Consider the following 23,467-nt stretch of genomic DNA (forward strand, 5'->3'; position numbering starts at 1 on the left):
ATAATCTAGCTCTTACTAGTCAGAACCTGTTTTGTTTTTTACCTTTGTATTCTCAGCACCAACACAGTGTGTGTGTGTGTGTGTGCGTGTGTGCGCACGTGTGTGCGCGTGTATGCGTGCACAGATATTTTCCCTAAAACAATGTAAACTACTTTAGTACAGGGACTATTTAATTTCTATCTTTGAATGCACAGCACTCAGTATAGTTCTGCCATAAAGGATGCTTGTTGCTTTTAGTTAACTGAAATAACAAATACAGTTAAAATCTCAGAGAAAGTAGGGAAAATTGATGTAGCAAGCTTCTGCAAATGTCAAGGGCTATGGGGTCAATACCACTTGGAAGGAAGGGAACAAGACTGGGTAGGGAGAAAAGTAAAGGTAAATTGGGGTAATGAACAAGGAATGTTGAAAGAATTGAGGTCACAGTGTTCCAGACACATCCCAAATTCAACATGCCCCTAAACTGAAGTCATTATCTTTCTCCCAAAAATGTACTTCTCTGTAAAAGTTCTTTATTCTAATAAAGACACTATAATTCTTTCAGTCGTCTATACTTAACTTAGCAGTGTCCTGTACTTCCCTCACCCCACATATCTAATCTGTTAAGTCTTCCTGATTCTACCTCCACAATATCTACTGTATCCAACCACTTTTCAACACTCATGCATCTACTATCTTAGTTAAGACCCACATCACCTCTCACCTCCTTGCCTCATTTTTCAAGATATAACTCAAAAATCACCTTGTTAGATGAAGCCTTCCCCACTGCTAGTGCTCTCCTCCCTACCAAGCTATTTTGTACTTATTATTTTTACATTTACTTCTGTATGTACATACATTTATACACAATCATGTGTATATATATATATGTATATATATATATATACGTACATATATGTATTAGGTCTATATTTAAATATATAATTTTATCTATATAAATGTACAAGTATATATGTAACACACACACACACACACACACACACTTGTCTTCAAGGTCTTCAAGGTAGAATGTAAGCTAGTTTTAACTAGTGATGTTTCATTCATTGTATTTTTATTCACAGAGTCCAATCAGGACACAGTGTATACCCACAGAATAAGCTTAGTAAATGTTTGTTGATTGAAAACTGGTGTAGATGAGCCCAAGTTTGTTAAGAGTAAGGAATTCAATTCAACAAACACTTTTGGAAATTAGTGATATACATGGTAAGAAGTGGGAGAAGGCGTAAAGATCATTAGTATGAATACTAAGGCCAAGAATGACAAGCAGGAAAAAAATAGCCAGATGATGAGGTCACCATGGAAGGTGAGGGAAATGCATCCCAGAGTTCAACAATTAACAATGAAATATTTCCTATTCATTTACTAAACTCTCCAAAACAAGATCTTTACTTCAGATGTCTATCACAACTTACAGGGGAAAGAAACTAGACAGTTTTTCATGTGCAATTTTCAAAGGATTCCTTTGTACATCAAGCAAAACTTGGTTTCCCGCCCACAGCCAGGCCTTTTGTCATCACTAGGCACATGAATCAACCAGTCTATGTGTCCTTAGGTCATTATATGCTTTCAGATGCCGCTGCTGCATCATGTGGAGAAATCTTTCTAATTTCATTTTTCCTACCTGTTACTTAACTGAAAACTCTAGAAACCCTGCATTTTGAAAAGCAAAACAAAAACCCAATCCTCTAAACACATGATCAGAGAAACAACCAAATCACCACAGCGTTTGTTCTTCTGTGAACAACCGTGAAAAGGTCATGTTTGTCGTGAATAACATGAAAAGGGAATTCTAACTCTTCCAAAACATCCTCCGGATGTTAGCTCCACAAGTGAAAAGAGTCCTTGTATAGAAAGCCTATTTGCCCTGGGAAGTCATTAATGCCAGTATGGAGTGTTGCAATGAAGGAACTGCCCATAGCAAGAACATAAATCAGAGGAGGGCCTAACAGGCCTTACAAATGCCACACACTTTAATTTTCATGTTATAATTAATTTAGCCCTCATCAATGAACAAATACAATGTTTGGAGATGGTACAGTGGATAATAAGGAAAATGAGAATTCAAAAGGGACCAGAGACACTTACTAGCTATGTGACCCTGGGCAAGTCATTTAACCTCTGCTTCCATTTCCTCAAAAATAAAATGAGGATAAGGATAGCACTACTTCACAAGGTGGTTGTAAAGGATGAAATTAGATAATATTTATAAAAAGCACTCAGCACAGTGCTTGACACACAGTAGGTTCTATGTAAATGCCTGTTCTCTTCCCTCTTCTTCTTAGCAAGTGAAAAAAAATATTACCCTGTTTTCAAATCTTCTTGACTGTTTAAACATTTTACAGCTAGCATATAATTCAACAATAAACTCTATAAAAGAAGGACCAAAAAGAGAGATGGTAGTCATATCGTGTAAAAGCTGGTGGGCTGGGAGATCTGAAAGATGGAATTTATCAGCCTGCTTAGGCAAGACAGAGAGAGGGAGGGAGAGAGAGGGAGGGAGGGAGGGAGAGAGAGGGAGGGAGGGAGGGAGAGAGAAGGAGGGAGGGAGGGAGGGAGAGAGAAGGAGGGAGGGAGGGAGGGAGAGAGAAGGAGGGAGGGAGGGAGAGAGAGGGAGGGAGGGAGAGGGAGGGAGGGAGAGAGAGGGAGGGAGGGGGCGGGGGAGAGAGAGAGAGAGAGAGAGAGAGAGAGAGAGAGAGAGAGAGAGAGAGAGAGAGAGAGAGAGAGAGGTGTTAAGTAATTTGCCCAAAGTCACTGAGTGTTAGATAATAAAAATGGTGGACATGTGCCAATAAGGAATCATATTCTGGACTCTTAAAAAATGAACTGAGAAGTTTATCTCTAAAGTGTTGAAAAATACTAAAGTGTATATCTGTGTCCCAGGTAGGCATATACCATATTATCACTATACATTATTTCTTCAGGTTTCTGGGGAACAGTCATGAGGCAGTAAGAATCAGTGGAAAATAAACCAGGCTAAATCAAAACAGAGCTCCCTACCTCACTCTGTACCCTTCCCTTCAGTTATGGTCAATATAAAATCTGTTCAAAACCCTGAAAGAAACAAAATTTACTGGGTAATGATGACCTTGTCTGCAATAAAGTCACAGAACTATCCTATAAAAGTTATAAGCCTGAGGATAGGGCCTCCCTTTGGGAATGCAGCTTTTGAATGCAATAAGTTTAAAATGTGCTTTTCTGAAGGGTTTAAGTAGATTCTTTTGCCAATTAAAGAGTGTACTGAAACTGCTGGACCTGGAGTCAGGAAGATTCATCTTCCTGAGTTCAAATCTGGCCTCAACTACTTATTAGCTGTGACCCTTGGCAAGTTCCTCAACCCTGTTTGCCTCAGTTTCCTCACCTCCAAAGTGAGAAGGAGAAGGAAAAACGGCAAACCACTCCAGCATTTTTTTACAAGAAAATCCCAAATGGGGTCATAAAAAGTTGGACATGAATGAAACAACTGATAGTTTTATAAAGGGGGTACGTAACAATTTTTGTGTTGCAGACACCTGTGGAAGATGGATAATATTTTCAAGTGTATAACATTATACAGAGTTTCAGAGGAAATCAGTTATATCAAAATACAATTATATAACTATGTATTGTAATACAGTTACATTTGAGTATATATGTATCTATGTTTACTTAGGGATCCCACATTAAGAAGCCTATTGTAAAATTAATTAGGTTATGGGAAGCAGAATGCTGGAGTAGAAAGAACAGTTTCAAATTTAAGATACAGTCTTTAAAAACTGTGTGTAATAGAAGTTCACAGTTTTGCATGCAATCTTAATTTTAAACGTTTTATGTTTAATACTTAAGTTCATATTAAAAGAGAACAATATTTAAAGAGAAATAAAAATGGTTTTTAACTTCTTGCGGCCTCATTTTCTTATTTGCAAAATGGAATGATCATCCATGCCCTTTTAAAATCCTTTTTTAAAAAGATACAATAAAAGATGGATAGTATATAATTAGGTTTTAAAATTATATTTTGCTCTTGGGGGAAATATAATTGTAGAATTTAAAACTAGAAGATATCTTAGAAACATCTCAAGTAAGACCCTCTCATTTTATAGATGAGGGTATTGATGCCCAGTTGAGTGGGGTCTTACCTAAAGTTATATAGTGAGTAACTGAAGTCATTTGACACCAGATTCAAGGATATTTCAACTTCATCACGAATACCTCCCTAAAACACAGCTGTGATGACAGTAAAATTACATATGTAAACATATCTCAGAGTGTTATATAAATGTCAATTGTGTCATGGTTCTAATTTTCCTCATCCTATATTTTATGTAGTTCAGGTGGAAAGAGTCCTAGAACAAACTGCTCTCTTGCTATTCTTTTACATTAAAATGTTTGGGATAGCATTATATAGATGGATGTTTAGATTTTACAAATGAATATGGGTTGTAATGCCATTCCATCTTCTATAAGATCACTCAAAGTATTTTCAGAACAACTGAAAGGAGAACAGCCGTAGAACCTTGGGTCATCACTCTGGATTCCAAGGAAGTAGTACATGAAGACCCTACTTGTCTGCGGCAGTAAGTCATAATGGGTATGGAAAAGTGTTGGTGAGCTATCCTCCCACTGACTCGTCCTAAGGGATGTAACCCCCCCACCTTCCTCTTTACTCATCATTATTTCTTAAAATAAGAAAATGTCCACTCTCAACACCACCCCATCATCTCTCTTTCCAATCCCCAAGATTTATCCATTGTTTTTTCTCCCCTAGTCATTAGCTTAAAGGTATCACAGCGGACAGGGCAATAGGCTTGGAATCAGGAAGAGACTCATCTTCATGAATTCAAATCCAGCCTCAGACAGTGACTAGCTGTGTGACTCTGGGCAAGTCACTTAACTCTGTTTGCTTCAGTTTCCTCATCTGTAAAATGAGTCAGGGAAGGAAATGGCAAACCACTCCAGCATCTTTGCCAAGAAAACCCCAAATAGAGCCATGATGAGTTAGACACAACTAAAACAATTAAACAGCAACATAGCAAGTTTTATCAACTATTACCTGACTTCTATCTCAGTGGATTATTCTTTAAAAACACAACAAACAACTTTGGGATTGTTAATGGTTGCTTTCCCTTTATAAAGCAAAGAAAAGGTTATAACTGGTCCATTCTGGTGATTGTGATACTGCCACCAACTCTGCAAATCAAGAGAGAGAAGAAATACCTTCCCAAACTCTTCATCCATTATATACACACACATTATAACAATAGCAATGACACAGCATTTAAAGGTTTGCAAAGTCCTTTACCTACATTTTAAATCCACAGTTTAGGTAACACTTCATGCTTATCAGGTGCTTTTCTTGATCTTTCCCATCATTAGTGCCCTTGTCCTTCTAAGATTATCTTACATTTACTTGTTTGTATCCATGTGGAAGAAATAGCAATTGCATGGTAAAATCAATGCTAGGCTAAGCCCCGATTTCATTATTTGAAAAATAAGGATGATAGTACCTGTAGCACTGGCCTCACAGAGAAATCATGTATGTGCAGTGCCTGGAAAACTTGAAAAGTCTTTGTAAATGTTAATATTATTATTATTATTATGCATATTATCATGTTGCAATAAAAACAATAAAGTTTAAGTTTATTAAAGGCAGGAGATGTTTCAGTTTTTCTCTGTGTTTGTATTCACACAGTACTCAATAAACATTTGTTGAATTGAATTTATTTAGAAATCTTACTGTTTAACCAAAAGTAGCTGCAGTCACCCAATTAGTTCACTTTGCTAAGAGGGAATGAGAGCCATGACAGGTGAAAAAGCAAGGCTTTCTTTTATTTCTCATTGTCATACCCACCTCCACCAGAGAAGGAGGGAGAATTAGGAGGGATATAGAACATTTTCTTCCCCAGCTGCATGAAAAGAACCTTATTCATTTCACTCTCATGGCATAGAACTGCTGTGATTTTAACTAGATTTTTATAACATTTTATGCTGTTGCCCTCAATGTAATTGGCAGTTAGCTAAGAGCGACTTTTAAAGGGTTTGCAAATAAACTTTCCTACCTGCTTCTGACAAACTCCTTACAAAGACGTAAACATGGTCTGAACATAAAAACCTCAAGAGACTGGGCAAAGCTTGATATGAAGCTATAAAAACTATAATGTTTGAGCAGCATTAATATTTGAATTGGGATGAATTATTCTATCAATCAACCTAGTGTATAACATGGCAGGATGTGGAGTAGAAAGAAGGTGTGAGTTGGGAACCACTGTTGGAAGGAGGCATGCATATATGTAATATGTAGACATGAGGAACTGAATAAGTGGGCACCTCCACTCCTAACCTGAAACATAATTTAATAACATTTCAGTGTTAGTATCATCATGCAAACTCAAAAATACATTGGGTGGTTTGATGACCCTTGGTAACCTCTGACTTCCTTAGAGTCCCAGAACTGAAAAATAAATGTGCCACTTTCTGTGGCAGTCTCACCCCAAATACCCAAAACTCAGGTTGCTGGAGTGGTAAAAGTTTCTCTGTACATTATTACCATCAACTATCAGAGCAGTGAAGGATCCTGACTTCTTATAAGTGAACTCTTATCGCAGCAGAGATCTCACACCATGCCCGAATAATTTTAAAACCTCTTTGGAAATTTTTGCCATGGAGATGATAAGCTTAAGCCATGATGTGTAAGGCTTCTAAACTTTAGGTACTGAATCCAACTTCTGGTCTGGTTGTAGGCCAGAGAAGATGGGAAAAAACCCACTATGCCTCAAGAATTTCCCAGACACTACAGGAGGGTTAAGAAAACAGAGAGAAAAATCTGATTTCCCCAAAAGCTTCTAAGATGCAACATAAGATTTTAAGAATAACAAAAGCTCCCCTAAGTCAAGAGGGAGGAGCAAATGTTTTCTCAAGATGCACTTGTCAAAGAAATCAGTGCCAAACAGCCCACACTGTTTAAAAAGAAACTAAATAGTGAGGGAAGGAGAGAGGGAAGTGCATTTTTCTTCCTCTTCCTTCAGTTATTAGAGCAACAAAAAAAATCACAAGTATTGTAAAATGGTACCCTTTGTTCTAACTTGACAGAGAGTCAAGCTAAAAACAATCATCAAAAAGTACTTAATGAACACAAATATTATGCAATTAATTGTTGATGGGAAAAATCTAACAACTAAAATCCATTTATTTTATTTTTATTTCTAGCACAGCTGAGTTCACTTCTATTTAGTTACAATTTCCAGATTCTCTTGTTATGGGGGCCTGCAGTGTCACAATTTCTCTGTGCTTTTTCTTGAATTTTTTTTAAAAAAGTGTCTTATTTTCTTGATAAAGATGTTATATGATGAGATGACAGTGAATAGAGTTTTTTAAAAAAATTAAAATTTCAGATAAAAAACAAAGTATTATTTGGTTTACATAAAGAGATAGGGGAAAAATACAAGGCTAGGGATGCTAATATCAATAAACATTCATAGACAAAGGTTTTCAGTTATCAAAGGATAAGTTTCCCTAAGTTTCTTGAGCACTTAGTTTAGCCCAATTTAACCTATTACAGTAGAAGCCAGACAGAAAAGAAAGCAGACTTGATCATAACGGAAACAACCTTTTCTCTCTAATCTCTAGTCAAGGTCCTGTCCATTAAGTTTCTAGAATTCTCTCACTTCCTTCAATGGGAGTGGGATCTCTTTGGTTGTGGGTGCTCTGTCTTCTGATACAGATTGTAACCTCTCTTTTTTACAGTCTTGCACAATTTATATATATATATATATCTGTATATATGTTATATATATACAGATATATATATATATATAATATATATGTGCCTTTCCATCAGTCTTCCGCATTGAATTTCCTCAACTCATTGAACACTTTCTCTAGGTCTTTTATATTTTCTGGATATGACTTGGGCAACACTTGTATGTCTGTCCATCGTCTCCTCATCTCCTATCCTCCCAACAACTACCAGCCCACCTCCTTTTTCTTGTGTTTGATGAAGTCCTTTATTCACAAGGTATCACTGATGCTATGCTGTAACCTTATACCAAGCCTGCATTTTATCCATTATTATGAAATTTGCAAGTTTCTCACTCCAATGAATTAAAAACTGAAGGAACTGAACAGCTTATCATTTCTAGAAACCCAAAAAATAATTCTTCTCATTTACATATGTCTAAATATTGTTACAATTATTTAACCAGAGTTACTTCTCTTGAAGTTAAAAAAAAAAAGCATCCAGTAACTTAAAAAGGAGCAAGGACAGCAGTCAGTTTTGGACTAGAGTTTGAAAATATAAAATATAAATCTAATGCCAAAGTTTGCAAATGGCTTACTCTTCTTCCATCAAGTAGGTGAATCCTGATACTTCAAGGATTTGATTTTATCCATATGGCAATTCCCTCTTTATCTTAGTAGACATTGTTCTTCAGTTATTGTGACCAGGAATACCCATTACTTCCTGGCCAACTTTCTGATTAGTACGTTTATTTGTTGCTGTAAATTATATGTCTACCCTATTCCATTTCTATTTCTATTCCTCTCCGTTTCTTAGCCAGTACCAGATACCTTTGTTAATTACTGTCTTATAATATAGTTTAAAATCTGATATTGCTAACCTCCTTCCTTTACATTTTCCCCATTTTTCCTTTGATATTCTTGACCTTTTGTTTTTCCAAATGAATTTTGTTATTATTTTTTCTAATTCAGTAAAATAATTTTTTGGTAAGTTAAGTGGCATTGAATATATAGTTAGGATAAAATTGTCATTTTTACTATATTGGCCCTGCCTACCCATGAATAATTAATATTTCTCCATTTATTGAAATCTGATTTTATTTGTATAAAATTTTTATTTATAATTTTGCTTATATATTTCCTGGATTTGTTTTAGCAAGTATACTCCCAGGTATTTTATATGGGGTAGAGTTATTTTAAGTGGGGCATTTTTGCTATCTCTTCTGCAGAGTTTTGTTTGTGATATATAGTAACGCTGATGATTTAAAGAAATTTACTTTATATCTTGTTACTTTGCTGAAATTGTTAATTGTTTCAACTAACTTTTTAGGTGACTGATTAAGAGCTGTTCTAAGTTTAATTATACCGGTCCTTGGACAACAGTGCACTGATAGGCTTATCCTTAAAGTCCCAGTTTGTTAGGAACTTTCAGGATTCTGTAGGCATAGCCTTGCAGAATTCAAGGTCATCTCCACACCACACTTTGACTTTGGAGTAGAACAAGAGAAAAAAATCCCCAAAAACCTTTTGAAGTGGTTTCACTGTTTTTAGAAAACACCAAACCTGTTCCTTTGCTTTTGAAGCAATAGTATTAGCTAGTCTTTTCTAGTGAGAAGGAAGTTTTGTGGAATTGTTATCTGCTCTGTTCAGGTGCATTTACTTGGGAGTACCCATTAATACTTAGGGATGTAAACAGGTGTGTTTATTTGAACCAGGACTCCAGGCATTGCTTGTGGGTAAGTATCTGTCCCAGAAGCTTCCTACTGCTGACAAAGGTATATTACATATCCTTATTGTGCATGTATACACAGGTTATTGATATTATGAATTTAATATAACATGGTTTCATATTCTGAGGAGTTCTTATTATTAAGTAACCTTTCAAATTAATTTCTACTCTATTCTCAAGCGTTTGAGACAACGTGCACTTTGTAAGACTTAAGAAGAATAAATAAAAATGCTTTTTATGAAGAACATAGATCTCTCTCCTGATCACTAACTCTTGCCAAACAACTTTGGGCTTTGACTATAAAATAGAGATGGAGTAATAAGGATCTTAGTAGCTTCCCACTCAATGAAAGAATTCTTTCTTGAGGAGACCAGAAACATAATCAACCAAACTTTGTTTAAACATTTCCAGTGATGGGGAATATCTTACAAGCAATTTCTGCCATTACTAGATAGCATCAGTTGGTATAAAAACATTTTCTTTTATCAAGATGAAGTCCGTACCTTCCAACAAAATGACTGAATTAGAGGTTGTATCTAAATTTAAGGACTCAAACTGAAAATAGCTAGAAAATGCTTGTAAAAAATAAGAATGACCATAAGATGGGAAAAAGAAGGAAATTCATATAGAATATTCATCATAGAGAAGAATGAGTAGGTAAAGAAAAGCTATTCATAAAATGAATTAATACCATAGAATAATAGAATATTAGAATAAAATCTCTCAAATAAGAGCACAATTCTGCTCATAACACAACCAGAACCAAAGAAAAGAAAATAGAATGTTCAAAACATCATTAAAAGTTTTGAGAAAGTCTAAAAGACAGCTAGGTGGCACAGTGGATAGAGCACTGGGAATGATTCGAGAAGACCTGAGTTCAAATCTGATCTCAGTCACTTCCAAACCTCTGTCTTTTTCAGTTTCCTCAACTACAAAATTGGGGTAATAATAGCACCATGGATCATGAAGGGTTCTTGTGAAGGTCAAATGAGATAAAATTTGTAAAGTGTTTAACAGTTTCTGGAAAATATTAGGTACTTAAATACTTTAAAAAAATAAAATAATTGAAGGAAGAGACAAGGAATTAAATCAGAGCTCTTATTGAATAATTAATGCAGTAAGAAGAAATGATATAGATTGGGGAAAAAATTTTATATAATCTATTTGTGATAAAGTTTGACATTCACAATTTAAAGGGAACTGACAAAAATATATGAAGTGTCATTCCCCAGCAGAAAGGTGGTCAAATGAAAAATAGTTTTCTAAAGTAGTAAAAACTTTGAAAAACCACCTGAAAAAAGCTCACAATCACAGAAAAATACAAATTAATACTATCAGGTATCACTGAATACTCATCAAGATAGCAAACACGGTAGTTTGTGGGAAAACACAAGAAGACAAACATGCTGATTCTCTAGTAATGGAACTAAGAAATGGCTTAATTTTCTCCCATTTTGTATTTATTTCCATGCACTTAAGAAATGCTTGCTGAAGCTTTTTCTTGTGGTGGCTAAGAATTGGAAATTGAGAGGATGCCCATCAACTGGGGAATGGCTGAACAAGTTATGGTATATGATTGTGATGAAATATTATTGTGCTATGAGAAATAACAAGCAGGATGACTTCAGAAAAACCTGGAAAGACTTACATAAACTGATGCAAAGTCAAGAGAACCATGAGAACATTGTGCATAGTAATAGCAATACCGTATGATGAAGAACTGTGAATGATTTATCTATTCTCAGTAATACAATGATCCAAGACAATCCCAAAGGACTCATGATGAAGCATGTTTTCCACTTCCAGAGAAAAAACTGATATTGTCTGAATACAGACTGAAGCATGTTGTTTTTCACTTTCTTTCATTCTTTTTTTATTCAAGTCTTTTTCTAAAAAAATACAGAAATATTTTACATGATTGTACATGTATCAGATTGCTTACCATCTCAGAGAAGGGGGTGGGGGAAGAAAAGGGAGAGAACTCGGAACTCAAAATTTAAAATAATGTTAAAAAATGTTTTAACATATAATTGGAGGAAAAAAATACTATTTTAAAAAAATAAATTTTTACTGATGGATTGTTCCTAGAAAACAATTTGCAAGAAAAATTATAAATATTTTTGCACACTTTAACCTCAATATTCTACTACTGAGTATTGAAAGAAGTTAATATCAGCAAGAAAAATCTACATAGACAAACTTCTTGGCAGCACTTTTTGTGGAAACAAAAAGCTAGAAACAAAACACGTTCCAATGACTGGGCAAGGCTTAAATAAATTATGGCACAGCATTGTAATTGAATGTCACTGTGCTATAAGGAATTAGAAATATGAATTCTGAAAAACATGAGTAGACTTGAATAAAATAACAATTTGGAGAAAGGAGAATGAAAAGATTAATATATATGATAGTAGAAAAATGTAAATAAAATCAATGCATAAAGGGAACCAATTGATTAAAACCATAAGTTTCATACTGTCCAAGGAAGGCATGTATCCCTATTTTCATGAAGTCTGTAAGGCAAAGTTTGGTGAGGTTTTTTGTTGAAGTATCTGTGGTAAACAAAACGTATCATTAAATGTAAGTATTAGACACATAAAAAAGGCTGTTGTTTTCCAATCATTTTTAGTCAAGTCTAATTTTTTGTGACCTCATTTCGGATTTTCTCGGCAAAGACACTGGAGTGGCTTGCCAATTTCCTTCTCCAGGCTTTAGAAAGACCTGAGTTCAAATTCAGCCTCAGACATTTAACAGCTGTATGGCCCTGGGCAAGTCCCTTAAGCCAGTTCCCTTAGTTTCCTCACCTATAAAAGCTGAATCCCTTCTCAACACCAGTATTTTAGCCACAGCAGTTGCTGCTGCTTCCTTCAAACACTGATCCCTGAGCAGCCTCTATTGTTAAAGAGGAATTTGCATTCTAACTTGTTTGAAGAAAATCAGAGGTGTTAAATATGGTTCAACATCTAATTGAGGTTTTTTTTTTCCAGATGTGATTGGAAGAACCAAAAAAAGAAAGAACATTGATTGGATAAATGTCTCAAGCATTTTCTTTCAGGAATGGATACAATACTTGTGTATTTCATATTTCCTTTCGTGAAGGGAAGGAAGGAAACATTTATACGAACTTTGGTGCTAAGAACTGTGCTGATGCCTCTACAAATATCTCATATGATCTTCACAACAACCCTGGGAGGTAGGTGTTATTATTATCTTCATCTTGTAGTTGAGGAAGCTGAAGCAGGCAGCTGTTTTGTGACTTGTCCAAGGTCACACAGCTAGTTAGTGTCTGAAGACAGATTTGAATTCAGGAAGATGAATCTTTCTGACTACAAGCCCAGCACTCTATCCATTGTGCCATGTAGCTGCCTACAGAAGCTACGCTCTGAACAGATTCGGATGATCTATAATGGATGGATCTGTTGAAATTCAGTTTGAGAAAAATTTGAATACCTTGCTAAATCCTAAAAATGTATCTTTGATGGAACTGTTGGTCTCTAAATAGAAGAAGGTGAAGACAACAGAGAGGATTTAATCTACAGTTTTCATTTCAGATCTTGACACATCTGTCAGGTGAAAGAAGAACTCTGAAGTTAACATATCCAAACTGAACTGAAAAATTATATGATTTGGTCAAATTAATGGTTGGAGTAAAAATATTTGGGTTTCAGTTGTACAGCCATTTAGTGGCTGTATGGTCCTATAAAAATCATTTTATCTCTCTGACTTTTAATTAATTTCCTCATCTGTAAAGGGAATAGGCATGGTAGTGAGGGAATAAGCATTCATATAGCACCTACTGCATCCCTGGCAAAGTACTGAGCCCCTTTACAAATAGTATCTTAGTTGATCTTCACAATGATTCTACAAGGTAGGTGCTGTTATCATCCTGATTTAACAATTGAGAAAACTAAGGCAAACAGAAATAAGATGATTTACCCAGGGTTAGTTACATAGTTGGTTAGTGTCTGAGGCTAAATTTGAACTCAGGTTTTCCTGACTCCAGAATCAGAACTTAACCCACTGACACCTAAGTGCCTCTAAAATATAAATGGGAGCAATAGCGCCTACCTCACAGGACAGACTTATACAAAACACTTTTTAAACCTTGAAATGCTATATAAATGTGAGCCAGCATTATTAATTGTATTATAATTTTCAGGCAGAATAAAAGTGCAGCTTCAGACATAAATCAGAATCATACCTAGAACAGCTCACAATGATCTAGTGCTTTGATATCTGTAAAGCTTTACATACATTCTCATCTGATCCTCACAACTCTATGAAATAGGTATTACTCTTCTCCCCATTTTACAGATACAGAAACTGAAGCACACTACTTTGTGTAGGGCTCACATTGCTAGAGTATGAAGTAAAATTCAAATTCAGATCTTCTGCACTCTTTCCCACCCTTTATCCCCCTCACCATCTAGCTGCCTATTAGATAAAGTTAAAAAGGCACAATGAAGACACTGAATAAAATCTTCCACCTTTCAGACGAAGTCAGAGTTTAATGTATATGTACATGTACACACACACACACACACACACACACACACACACACTTATTTTTCCTTTATTCACAACAATAATCAAAAGTCAAACTTCTGATAATCTGAGAATTTCCTATTCTTTCTCTTTTTATCTAAAGTTGAATGTGAGTCTGCTGTTATCAGCTCTAAGCTAGATTTTCTTGCTTAGATTCTTTTTACACAATTGCATGACCTCTTGTCCTTGGAGTATATCTGACTTACTCCTGAAGGTCACATTAGATGCATACTAGTGGCAAAATCTTACATAAAGATCTTTGTATTGTATCTTTATACAATCCTATATTAAATATTGTATTGTATTGTATTGTATCTTTATACAATCCTATATTAAAGACCACAGCTAGCACCCTATGCTAAGGTCATAATTTGGTGGTTGTTGACAACTTCATACATGAAATCTTATGTTCCATGCTATGTGGCAAGATACAAGCTTTTGAGATAATCTTTTTCAACTATGAGGAAAACTGTCTCTTCTTCCTCCATCAGTGGATACTGTCCGAGATAGATTTGCATGTGAAATTATCCTTTATATCAAGGTTACCATATATGGATCAATGTTCATAAATTAGAATCAGAAAGGATCTTAGGAGTCAACTAGTCCAATCCTTTCCTTTATTTTGGGAAGGGCTTTAAAAAAATTGTTTTCTTTAAAAATTCTAGCCAATGACAAATCAGACCAAATACCACACAAAATATAAAATCCTTCCCATTTTTCATAGTCTCTTTTGACTTTTTGAGATTATTGGTATTTGGCTTATTTAACACAGGAATGTTTTTAAAAATTACGAATCACTCTTTTCCCCAGATGGGTGAAAGGCCCTAAAGACCAAGGAAATGGCATTAAAAGGCATCTAAGTGCCACACTGAAAATAAAATCCAAATGTTCCCAAGCTTCAGAAGATACTGAGCCTCCTCAAGCAACTCAGGCACTCTTGGAGAAAACCACCTAGGAGGAACAAATTGGAGCATTATGCTTTTGAGTTCTCACCAACTAATGAAGAAAGTTGAGGACAAGAACTACCTGGTACTGACTGTGGCTGTCTAGTCAACAAGCATCAGATTAAACAGGCTATAAAGAAATTGTGTTACATCACCATGGTCAAGGACAGTACAACTGCTCTAGCCTTATGGAGACAAAAGGCCTATATTTGACTTATTCCTAACTGGGATGCTTTGGAAGCTGTCAAAATTACAATCACCTAAGTCATATCTACTAAGACCACTAAATATTCAAAAACTAGTTTCTCACTATAAAAAAAAAACCACATATGCAACAAAACCTAAAAACATTAAACGCAAAATTTTAGTATTTAACTGAAAAAATACATGGGTTTTATGATAACTCAATTAATCTGGTACCAAGTTAGAATTTTTCATTTTACCCTCTTATGACTTCCAGTCAGCTACTTAGGGACATTATGAATAATATCTTAGTTTGGTGAAAGAGAAATAACAGAAAAGGTTATCCTTACCAAAGGGCAAGTCTGTGCTCAATTTCCTTGAGAAAACTTGTATGAAATTTGTGCAAAGGTTCGAAGTTAGAGAAGATGAGACTTTTTAGGGTTTCAGGCATTGATTCATCCTTGTTCACTGTGCTCTGAAACCACTGGAAGGAAGGAAAAAGAACAAAATTGCAAGTATAAAGATTAAAGAATGAATTTTTAACTTACATAGAATTAAATCTAGCAACAAATGAAATCACAGGTTAAAAGCAGTATACTATGGGAACTCAAGAGATTATCTCCCATATGGATGGGCACAGTATTATGGCTAGGTATAGTTTCTTCATACTGGGGGATAAAAAGTACTATTTCCCTCAAATCTTCTAGATTTGGGATGATTTGATTGTCACAACTTGGGCAAATCTCTAAATATAAAGCTCCTTACACCCAATCTGTATCCAGCTGCATCTGCTTCAAACCACAATTTACGACAGAGATACTTAACTACATGTACCCACCAAGTGCACACACTTCCTTATTTCTCACAGGGTTGTTATTTTAAAGAAACCATTTTGTAAACCTTAAAAGGGATAAATAAATCCAAGTGTTTCAGAATCTGAGAACTGGGAAGGAACTTAGCAGTCATATAGCCCAATTCATTTTGGAAAAAGAATTCCTCTTAAGGACATCTCCTCTAAGTGATCATTCACCCTTTGTTTAAAGACTTCTAGTTATTGGGAAACCGTTATCTCTTGAGGAAACCCATTCCACTCTGGGACAGTGTCAATTATTACAAAGTTTTTCTTTCCATAAAACCTAAGTTATTATATGCAAAGTTAATAGTCATTCCATCTACTCTTTTATCTAAGTCAGTGACAAAAATGTTATCCCAAGCATAGAGCCAGTAAGAGCCTTGGAAGAGCCCAAATATTAGACCAGCTGATTGGTCTAAAACATGAAGAATCTTTGTGTAGTATTTGATCTGACTTGTCATTGGTTAGAATTTGTAAAGAAAAAATATTTTTTAAAAAGTCCCACCCAAAATAAATGAAATCATTAGGCTGGATGACTTCTAAGACCTCTTCTGAGAGTTCTAGACCTCTTTCCAAGCTGACACAACCATTAACGACTAGTGCATTAAGTGCAGACATTCAACCAATTCTAAATCCCCCTAGTTGTACTATCATGTAGATTTAGAGCCAGGGTTCCTAATCTGGGCTAGTGAACTTTTTGATGACTCTATTTCAGTATAAGTGGTTTTCTTTGTAATCCTTGTATTTTATTTTATGCATTTAAAAATTATATTTTGAGAACTCCACGGAGTTCACCAGACTACCAAAGGTGTCCGTGAAACAAAAAAAGGGTTAAGAATGCTTTATATATAGGTATATCTTTTCCACAAGAATAGTGTATTAATCAGATGCTTTGCTAATAAATTCTGCAATAAACTACACCTACATTATTTTCCTGATCTATCAGTTTAGAAAAAAATACAGTCTGGTTTTACTTGTTTTTATCAAAGTCAGGCTAAATCTTTGTGATGACTAGTTCCTTTTCCATATATTCAGTAGCCACCTCTATAATAATCCATGTTAGAACTCTGCTTGATTATAATTCCTTTAGCTCTCCATCTTTAGTATCTTTAGAGACTCCAATTTAAAAAATTAACACCTGCATCATGCTTTGTGTAGGTCTATGAGATTCCACACTTTTGTTAAGAATGACAAAATTCTAATATGGCTAAACAAGCAACATAATGCTACTTTGTAAGTGTAAGGTCACTTAGGTTATGGAGTTTGAACTAGTATTCCATATTAACTAATAAAAACTCAATAGATCTTAAATAATCTCTGAAGCGCCTAGTTGTTTTCTAAAATTCTGAGACTATTTAGAATAGGTATCTTCAATATTTAAGGAAAAGAAATTTAAGCAAGGAAGGCTGGAATCAGTTCCCAAGACTCACTAGAATATTAATAGGCACTTAGTGCGGGCAGGGTATGTGTAAGATACTGCTGTCAGGATTTATTTTGTTATCAAAGTTACAATGAGGCTTCCACTCACCTCTAAGTCTCCCTGGGGTGAAAAGAAGTGACTACATTTTGACAACCAGCAAAACACAAAGTGCTCTGGATCAGTGCACATCAGAAGTAAAATGTTTAATTCATATTTCCAACACTATGGAATTTAATTGCTTCTTTTGCATTTTTTAAACCACAATTACTAAAATTATTTTGCAGGGTACATTCCAAACTAAACACACTGCAGATGTCTAATCAGTCTCCAAGGACCAAAGTCCTTTTCTCGGAATGCAGAGTCCTTTCATTACATGCACAGAATTTAAGGAGACTCAATTTCTTTATTAATGATAGACTATAGACACAGGTAAAGTATCACTGAGGAAAAAATGGAAGCTGAGGACAAAATGTTAAAAGTGAACATACTGAAGTGATGACTTCAAGATCCTTCAGATAAGTCCTTTCAGTGGTGGATACTTCTTTAGCAATGAAATAAGCTTTGTCGGTTGGAAATCTCTGTAAAATGCAAAACACATAGATAAAAGAAGCTAGAGCTTAAGAGAGAAATCTTAGAGTGAAAAATGGTTCCGTTGACAAACCGCGGTGTCAGTTATTTGTTTATTTGGGGTAGCTGGTATCTAGACTAAATTCAAATATGGTTCCCTTTCTGATGAGCTAGAGAAGTACCTATGGAATGGGTTGACAGAACAGAAACAGAAATTAGTACTGCTTTTCCTAATTTTTTTTTGCAAATTTAATTTTTTTTAGTTGAAAAATCTACTCTCTCTCACTTCCTCCACTGCCTTGTAACAATGAAAGAAAAACAAAATCTTTGTAACAAATATGAATAATAAGGGACAAGATTTTAAAAAAGTTATGTCTCAGTCTGCACCCAGAGTCCAACGCCTCTCTGTGAGGAGGGGGGTAGTATGTTTCATTGTGAGTCCTCTGTAACTGTGGTTGGACGTTGCAATGATCAGAGTTTTTAAGTCTTTCACAGTTGTTTGTCTTTACAAGCCTTCTTATTTCACTTTGTGTACAAGAGTACCCACATTTCTCTGAAATGACACTTTTCATCATTTCTTATATCATAATAGTATTCCACTATATTCATATGCTATAACTTGTTCAACCATTCTCTATTTGATGGGCATCTCCTTCAAGTCTAGTTTTTTTCCCCACAGAAAGAATTGCTAACAAGGTTGGGTTTTGTTTTGCACATAGGTGGTCCTTTTTCATCTTTCTTTGATCTCTTTGGGATATATATATATATATATATATATGAAATAATATAACAGATGAAATTACTCCACAAAAAGGTATACACAGTTTGGTAAATCATTTCCCCTTATTATTAACATTATTGTTATCAAAAAGAGTTAGTACTCTGCCAAATAATGGAGAAAGTTGTGAACTTGGGGAAGATTTGAATCCTAGCAATGATACCCACTAAGACTGTGATTAGGTATTAAATCTTTCAGTTTCAGTTCTGTTGTATGTAAAAAAGAAGTAATAACATCTGCACTTCCAACATTATAGGGGGGTATGGGGATCAAAGAATTTCATAAATCTTAAAGTGAGCTAATTTTTTTTAATTTTTAAAGCAACTCCTGAGCACAAAATAGATACCATGAAATTTTATAGATCTAATAAAAATACACAATTTGAATGAATGTGTGTGAATTTTATCTAAAAAGCTAAGTTATTACTTGTTCTGTGGTTTGCATGTTTGGTGCTTTTAAAAAAATTTCTTCTCTGTTAAAAAGAATTCATTAGCATCATGTATTTTGTCTAACAAAGACATTATCTTGCCTCCCTGGAAAGAATTGGAGACATCCTGGAGCAGAACTGTGAAGAACAAATACAATCCTTTATGTGTTTGGTTTGTGTTTTTCAACATATTCCCTTTCATTTTAGATCACTACTGAAAAAATATTACCTAAAAATGGAAGGAAAAGGTTAATTCCCAAAGAAAAACATAATATGGGGATATGATTTTGTTTAACCTTTCCCTCAGGTTACGTCTGTGTGTTTAAAAAGGCAGTGCTACCTTTCTAGTTTGATGGCTTAGATTTAACATTACCAGTTCCGTTTCTGCGGAGAGAATGTTTCATAGGAATAAACTGAGCCTTTTTAGGGTGAAAATGAAAGATCTTCCTTATTTGTGGTTGGTTTATATATCTCTTTATGTTACTTAAAATCTGAAAGCCTAAGATCTTAAACTTAGCTGCTACTGATTGCTATTTATTCATATAATTAAGCTTTCTCACAAGAAAAGTGCACAAGAAATCCAATTAATTAGTAAGCAAAAATAACAGAGTCATGTTTCCTTTAGGGAAAACAACAAAACACACTGCTCTGTCTGTGGCTGGCTACCAGCAGGGTTATAAGAGTTGGAATGTAGTAACTGTGGCTAAAGGCCTCATAAAAATAAAAAAAAAGTCACTGAGTATGAGTTAAACAGGAAAGTTGGCAAGCTGGTTATGCTTATCTTCTGTTTTGATGAATCGCAGAGCAGACCAGAAGTCACTGTCTTTTTTAAAAAAAGGTTCCCTAAGTTGGATTGCAGAATGAAGCAGACCATTTCCTCTTCTGTTTTGTTTTCTTTCTCATGGTTTCTCCCATTCATTATAATTCCTCTCTGCAATATGACTGAAGTGAAAATGTGTTTAATAGGAATGTATGTAGAGGGCCCACACCACACTGCATGCCATCTTGGGGAAGGAGAGGGAGAAAATTTAAAACTTATGGGAGTGAATGTTGAAAAATGAAAATAAATAAATTTTTTAAAAATGACTGTCCAGTGTTGATGTAAATATTTTAAGCCTTTGTTTAAATAAAAAAGTCCAATACTGAAAAAATATAAACTCTGCATTACCAACTTCATCCTCCCTGCCCCCTTCCCAAAACACACACACACACACACACACACACACACACACACAGAGACACCTACCCTTCTTTCAGAAGGGAAGAAGCATTTATATTATGCAGAGTCTAAGTAACTTGCCCAGAGTTACAGAGCAACTAAGTGAGGTCACATTTGAACTCAGAGCTTTCTGACTCCAGGCTCACCATTGCATCATCTAGTACAGGAAGAAACTTTGCAAAATCCAAATAAGTTCAGCTAGATACCTTTCTCCTGACCTCTTCCTCATCATCTGTCCTCGTACAGGTCTGGTCATTCAGCAGCGGGCTGACTAGTGGAGATGACTGCTTGGTATCGGGGCTCAAGTTTGGAGACAAGGTCATATTTGCTGCAGCTGGTCCTCCCTGAGAGTTGATTGACAGTTCTGAGAGGTGAGGACTACCAGTCAGGGAGCCTGTTTGGGGATGGGAGATTTTAAACAACAACACAGCAACAACAAAATAATTCCTACAAGGACCTGGTTCACTATTTCATAGCTGTGACTAGGATTGGGGAAACTAAATATGGTTAGCTCCTTAATAAATTGATTCTCTGAATTCCAGCTGCCTTTACAACTAAAGATACCAGAATGAGAATTAACTACCACTTAACTAGACTTCCACTAGCTAATTTAAGATATTGTATGAATCTCTCCGATATACCCAGATTTTAACTGTAAAAGTTTAAAAGTATGATAAAATAGTATTCTGTTTTCTTGGGTACTATAATGGCTCCTAAAAATTAGTCCACAAGAACAGCATATTTCACAAAGAGATGTGGGTAAATCATTAGGAAATAAACTATGCTAATAGGAATCTAAATTATTAATGCGTTTTGGAAGAAATGCACTATTACATCATAGATAACACAAAAGGAAAGCAACTAATGCCTCATTTCTACAAAGAACAGAAGCGAGCTTAGAGTACCTGGTAGTGTCACTCCATGCTTCTCTCACTGTTTGAGATAGAAACACTAGCATCACATTTACATGCAAAGCTCATCATTTTGTATGTGCAAAGCTGGAGATCATGAGAAATTACCACAAATCCACTTTATGTAGCAAAAAGTGACAGTCAATTCTCTGTACAGGAAGATACAGAATATTAAAAATTCTAAAAATGTGTTCACAGACTCTTAAAAGTCAGCCAGGTAACTGAATGTCTAAATGAAAGAGCTTATCCAAATATTCACCTTCCCTTCCTTTAATATCTAATATACCATAGCTTTAAAAAAATTGTAATTTAATCTGGTTTCTACTTTATACTTTAAAAATTTCAATAAGAAAGCTGCTGATTTCAATGAGTAATGTTTGGTCATCAAAATAAAAATATTTAACCTATGGAAGTGACAATGATTAAAAGCAAAGAAAATATGAAGACTGTCTATTTTGTAGATCATAATGTCTGGCCTGCCGGCTGTACAACATATAACCAAGGCCCATCCTGATGAGGCAAAGCTACAACAGAGGTAAGAGGTGTGAAATATTATTTGTTTCACTTCAAGTTGACTGAACTTTGATTTTTCATCTCTTCCTTCTGGATTGGTTAATATTTACTTCATGATTACTGAAAAAACCATAATAAAAACTAGGAAGGGTTAGCTCAGGTGACTTAAGCATTGTGCTAACAAAGCTAAAAGGTCATGGGTGTAATCTTCATATTGGTCATATCACTTCACAAAGAAAAAACCAACAACAAACATTTTCCCCAGCCTCAGTCAGCACCCTCTAATTAGCCCCAGACAGTTCTCTCACAAAGGCATCCTGTTCACCTTCAGCAATTGTATGAAAAGCCACCACTTCTGGAAAAAACAGATGAGAGTATGTGTTCTATTGGTAGTGATCTTTATAGAGAAAGAACAGAAAATAAGTACTTTTAAAAGGTAAATCAAAAAGTTAACCACTCTTAGAGCCGGAGAACACACACGAGATAATGTAGTGTTATTTTGTTAGCACCCAGTTTCTCCACACATCACCATGCCCAGTAAAATCCCAGAGAAAGGCCAGAGCTTGCTTCACAAATGTCAATTTTATTGACACTAGTACATAACTGAATACAATAGCAGAAGTATTGAAACTCGTCACGTAGAAATGGTGAAATCAACTTAAAAGGCAATTTTTAAAAGAAGTACTATACTACTCTTTAGAAATCATGTAAGAAAAAACATTACTACTCTAGATCTGATTTACAAGAGAAATTCTGGTACTTCCCCTGCCTGATATCAAAGATTACAAATGCTTTGAGGACTCATAAGGGACAACCTTGGGTGTGACTTTTTTTTAATCAGACCATAATTACCCAGGACACAGGTAGGCTGACCTATAGCCCTTACGCGGTCATTTGGAATAAGAAGAGGTTCATGTTCTGAGTAGCTGAGTTTCAAAGTATAACAGATGAAACAACAAGCAGTCGTATAATGGATTTGTATTCAGGACCATTCATTTTTGTTCCTTGGTGTCTTGTGTTAGATAGGACAAGCACCAGCACAGTGGACACAGCAATAAGGCTAGTCTGAATGGGCATTGGGTAAAAAGGAAAGCAACTGGTTGCTAGACCATGCCCAACAAACAAGCATGATGGTAAAGTACCTCATTTGTTTGGAGGGGGAAAATAATGGTGACTAAATTCAAATACAACCACTACCACACCCACAGGAAGGAAAGAAGCTATCCTTGTAGTTGGGGAAGTTTCAACTAGAAATCTACTTGGGAAAGTTTGAATTAGAAATCTACTTAGGAAAAAGTTTGAACTAGAAAAAGGAGTACAGTAGACCAAAAGGACCAAGCTCATAGGGGAATATATGTAAGAAAGAAGAAAACAGCATTTAAAAGCAGACAGTTTGAATTTAGAAGAAATGCATTTGACTAGTTCACAGATCGGCAATAACAGACAGTAGAAAGTAGACTTCATTACAACCAGCATAATTCATGGCAGTATGGACAAATTCAGCATTTTTCAAAAATAGAACCTACTACATTTCACATATACAATGTACATTTTTTCCACCCTTTGTGATGCTGGGTATCGACAATCTAATTAGATTTATCAATTTATCTTGCCTCAGACTAGCTTTAAATATTTATTTGACGTATATAAGAGGAGTCGGGAAATTTA

The 23,467-nt window shown here is 35.2% G+C and overlaps 1 protein-coding gene across 2 annotated transcripts in view; it reads right to left on the reverse strand.

The window, feature by feature from the left end:
* The window catches only part of FARP1 (FERM, ARH/RhoGEF and pleckstrin domain protein 1), a 353,198-nt gene that overhangs the window by 37,221 nt on the left and 292,510 nt on the right, over window positions 1-23,467 (reverse strand). For both annotated transcript variants that reach the window (XM_072622073.1, XM_072622072.1), the window contains exons 14-16: window positions 20,582-20,769; window positions 17,873-17,962; window positions 15,462-15,595 (exon numbers count right to left, since the gene is read on the reverse strand). In XM_072622073.1, the coding sequence (XP_072478174.1) occupies window positions 15,462-15,595; window positions 17,873-17,962; window positions 20,582-20,769 (412 nt within the window). The remainder of the gene's footprint in view (window positions 1-15,461; window positions 15,596-17,872; window positions 17,963-20,581; window positions 20,770-23,467) is intronic.

The sequence above is a fragment of the Notamacropus eugenii genome, chromosome 6, assembly GCF_028372415.1.
Source record: "Notamacropus eugenii isolate mMacEug1 chromosome 6, mMacEug1.pri_v2, whole genome shotgun sequence".
Classification (NCBI taxonomy): Eukaryota; Metazoa; Chordata; class Mammalia; order Diprotodontia; family Macropodidae; genus Notamacropus; species Notamacropus eugenii.